The following is a 4,536-nucleotide window of genomic DNA, read 5'->3' as shown; positions in this document are numbered from 1 at the left end:
TAAATTTGAGTCCGACCTTTCTATCTGAGCATCTGGAAGGATTTGATTTTGTTTCTTTGCTTTGTTATTCAACAGACACTGGTTCCTCCCTTGAGGTTTAAAAACACGTCTTCTCTACAAGTACCTCATGGGTCAGTGAGCAAGCAAAACAAATCCTTTGAAAGAGATCCAATTAAAAGAGTTGACTGAAAAGAAAGGAAAAATTTAACAAAGTTACATTTTAAAGAACGTCTGACCATCTTTTCAATTATTTTAATACCAGGAGTAATGAAAATATGTGTAAACGGATCTGGGTGATTTATGAATAGACAGAAAGGTTGAAGTTGTGAATTGTTGTAACGCTTCAGGTGAAAGTATTACACTGTGGCTCTTCTTTTTCACCTCTATCAAGTGTCTGGCATGTTTACCTTTGGTCTAGAGGAGAAAAAAAGAAGTTTATTCCACACACACTTTACTTTCATCACACATAAAATTTATCCTCAGATTTATGGACACAAACACTCTTTCTGTGCCATATTCCAAGGAAAAACTTCTGTGAATTTGGAAAAAATTTTAGTCCCAAATTTAGCCTGTTACTCTAATGGTGTTCACAAAGGATAGACTTGCAAACCGTCCAGGATGTCACCTGCGTTGCTTGACAATAGCTGGGATACAGGCTCCAGCAACCCCCGTGACCCCAAAGGAGATAAAGTGAGTTGTAAAAATAATTGACGAATTTACCCAAAATGCTCTCAATTAAGCAGCACAAGCAAATGAAACGGTTACAACCGCTGCATCTCTGTGTAGGAAAAATAAACTGCATCCACTGCTGCCTTATGAAAAATGTCAATCAATATGAATCTAGAAATTATTTTCCAAAAATATACATCTGAAACATTTTTTTTTAATCTATAGAGCTTAAGATCAACAATTTCAGGTTATTTGGCTAATCTATATAGCCAGTTGTTGCAAACTGATTTACCAATTTGGAAATTCTTTCTACTATAAATATCAGCATGCACATACAAATGACTAATATAAAGTTTTATTTTTATGATAAAACAGGCTAAAGTCCATTGCTTTTATCATAATCTTTAAAATGACTTTCAAAATAAAAGTTGTAAGCTTAATGAACACACAAGGAAAATAGAATTTCAGGGGTAAAAGACCAAAATACAAATGACAAGACTAATTAATTACTATAATTAATTGTTCTATTCCTAATTTATTTGTATTTATTTAATATTAATCAACATTTATATGGGTGAGTGAGAAGCAACTGTTGTGCAGTCGCTTAAGAAAATCAGTTTTTTAAACCACACTCATTTCGTCTTAAAAGAAGCACATAAATCATTATAAATGTTCTTTTCAAACCTTTTTAGTCAGGCTGGAAAAGTTTCTCTGAAGACTCTTGTAAAAAGAATGAACAAAGATTTTTTTTTACTTCTTGAAAGCGAAAAAAAAAAAAAAAAGATGAGGGGTCAGACTTTTGAACAGTGCTGACACATTCAGCAACCCTTTTGTGTTGAAGAGGCTTTTTCGGATACCACCACATCATCTTGACCTGAATGCTTTTAAAGCTCCATCTTCAAACTCTCAATAGTTGACGGAAAAGCTGAGAAAAAAAAAAAAGCTTAATAGAAGATGAGCTTTCTGGCTAAAGGAGAACCGAGCTTGCTGAGGGGGAAAAAAGCCAATCGTGTCTTTTAAAAATCCTAGAAATGTCAAAACATCGTCTGAGGTTAATGAATGTGGATCCTTGAAGCTCTGAGTGGCTTGTCACCTGTGCTACAGCTCTGTGGTTCGACTCTGACGGAGAAATAATGGGAAGTCCTAAACATTCGTGCAGGTAACACATATACTGGCATCCATGCACTGGAAAAGAAAAAAAAGTTTTTCATTTTTCACATATTTTGCATATGTTCAAAACACATTAAGTTCACATTTTTTTACATTTCTTACGGATGGGAAAGTTTTAAGAATTTGACATGTTGATCTTAAAAAACTTCTGTTATGTTGTCTAGAACAGTGGTCCCCAACCACCGGGCCGCGGACCGGTACCGGGCCGCAGACCCATTGCCACCGGGCCGCGGAAGAATTTAGGGCCATTTTTTTTTTTTTTTTGAGTCAGAAATCTTTTATTTTGAAAATCAACCGGATTCTCTCGATTATACTGAGCGCTTAAAGCAGTCCAGCGGCGTGTCACACGAGAAAAGCTGCATGTGGAACCTTTCTCCGCGAATGGCTGGGAATAGGGTACGCGCGTAAGTGCAGCTTCGGCGCCGGAACTTTCTGCCAGACCTGCTGTTCAGCCTGCGCGCGAGGCTGCAGCGTTCTCTCCTTCTTAGAACGAGCGTAGCTAAATCGGTGGATAGTTTACATGCGAGCACATCTACTTATATTTGATTTATTCTACATCTCCTGTAATTTTCATGAGAAAAAACAATTAGCAGATACTGTTTTTTAAATCGCAAGCCTCCGTGCCGAAGAATTGAATGCTGGAACGGGAGGTCACGTGACCGAATCTAGCAAGCTGATTGGCTGCAAGCAATGTGTACAGGCATACAGGAGCAGATTTCTGTGTGATTATTTGATCATATTGACATTAATATTGATTTAATACTAAATTTAAATCAACTTAATTCTTGTAGTTCACTTGATTAGCTTTCCAACAATACCCTCCTTTTGTGGATTGGACAAGAAATGAGAAAGTTACAACAATTTAAAGACTCTAATCCTTGTTTCTGTCACATAAATATCACTGTTTTGCTGTTTATTCAGGAATAAAATGATACCCTACTTTTGATCACTTAACTTGCCATAACTTTCTTATTCATTGAGCTATCTTAATGATCTTTATACCGTTGGAATGGTCTCTTTCAGCCCTTTCCAGTGATATAAATATCAGAGCAATCAACCTAATTTGAAAATTTTTGTCACATACCTAGGCCAGCAACAGAAGAACAGACAGAAAACAGGTGATTCCCACACACATACCTGTTTGCATAGATATCTGACTTTCCCGAACAAATCGAATGGTCATAGAAATGCTCAAACATGCTCGTCCATTCAGATACACATTTCCGAGTGCGCAGAGGGCGGTTCGGGGATGAGGATTTTTTTTTTTTGGTTCGGGAATGAGGAGAAAAGGAGGCAGTCACACGGCTCACGCAACTAAGCACGTGCAGGGGGAGGAATTAAATATTTTTTAGTTAAAATGTTGCACTTGAAGCTTTTGCTTTTCTGACATGACACAAAATTGAGAGCCGTTATGTGTTTTATCAATCCTCCATTATGCACAGATGTCAGATGACTGACGAGATCATTATTACATTTAAAGCAGTGGTCCCCGACCCCCGGGGTCATTTGTTACCGGGGCGCACAGAAAGAACAATTAATCTCCATCATCTTATTTTTTTGAAAATGTTTTATTTTGAAAAGTTACCGGATTTTCTCATTTACATCCTCACTTGACCCACGTCAAGGCCGCAACACGTCACATGATACATCCCGCTAAATTTAATCTCAAGATAGCAAAATGAGCAAAAAACAAACTTCTTTAGAAAGTTTGCATTGTGTTGGGGTAGAAACGATGCTGGTCATGTTATGTTCAGCTGTTGTTGTGACGTCATGAGGACCCAGCTAATAAAGTTGTACATGATAACACAGTGGATTATCGTTTATAATTCCCCCCTCCCCCCCCCCGGGCCGCGGAATAATTCCACACTGGCTGACCGGTCCACAACCCCAAAAAGGTTGGGGACCACTGGTCTAGAAGATTCTGGTCTCAGTCTGCCATCTTTTTCTCACTCGCACATGAAAAAGGTCGGTCAAACAATCACTAGTAATTTGGTATCTTAAATAGAGTTCAACATTTAGAGTGTTATTGAAAAGGTTTACGTGTTTAGAGCAGAGTGGAGTCAAGTGACGCATCAAAAAACAAACCACTGCAGCTAGCTTATAACAAAGGGCTAGCTAGCTTACCGTACTGGTACAGCTAGCGTCAATTTTTAGGTAAATTAAGTTATAATAGAAATTAACCAACTGTACAAATGTATGAACATTTTTAGAGCATATTTTCTAGATACTTCTTTTTCTTAAAAGCATGGCTGAGAGCAGCCTGTTCAGAACCATGCTAGCAGCGGGGCTAGACTATGTCCTGGAGCCCTTTGTGTTCAAAGCCAGTGACTTTTACATTCTTATTGTTTATTTTAAACCGGTTATGATTAGGTAATTTTGTCTTTTAAGTTTTCTCTTGAACCATATCTAAAGTGTTCAAAGTTCTGTAACCCTTGTGCTATCATAGGCATGTTTACATAAAAAGTGGGGTCATCTGGACCCCACAAGACAGGTCACTGAACTTTTTTTTCAAGGATTTTTTTTTATCTTAGGTGGTGTCTGTGGCAGATATACCTTTCTTATGGGAGGGACCACACTTCAATATACGGGTCGGGTCATCTGGACCCCATAAGAGAGCGATTGCTTTGAGGTTCTGATCCGATACACCAGGAAATAGTCGCATCCACGTTAACAACAATGAGGTAAGAAAGTTATGAA

At 38.0% G+C, this 4,536-nt stretch overlaps 2 protein-coding genes across 10 annotated transcripts in view; one reads left to right on the top strand and one right to left on the bottom strand.

Annotated features, from left to right (window-relative positions):
* ptprua (protein tyrosine phosphatase receptor type Ua) overlaps positions 1–4,536 on the bottom strand; it is a 206,453-nt gene that overhangs the window by 195,932 nt on the left and 5,985 nt on the right. The gene's annotated exons all lie outside the window — the stretch shown is intronic.
* On the top strand, positions 2,977–3,663 carry LOC112162422 (cyclic AMP-dependent transcription factor ATF-7-like; the record flags this gene model as incomplete). The annotated part of the gene is given in 1 exon segment (XM_036214366.1): positions 2,977–3,663. A coding segment is annotated over 1 exon segment (181 nt), but the record flags the coding sequence as incomplete, so codon positions are not given.

The sequence above is a fragment of the Oryzias melastigma genome, linkage group LG11, assembly GCF_002922805.2.
Source record: "Oryzias melastigma strain HK-1 linkage group LG11, ASM292280v2, whole genome shotgun sequence".
Classification (NCBI taxonomy): Eukaryota; Metazoa; Chordata; class Actinopteri; order Beloniformes; family Adrianichthyidae; genus Oryzias; species Oryzias melastigma.
This window is presented reverse-complemented; position numbering and strand designations above follow the sequence as displayed.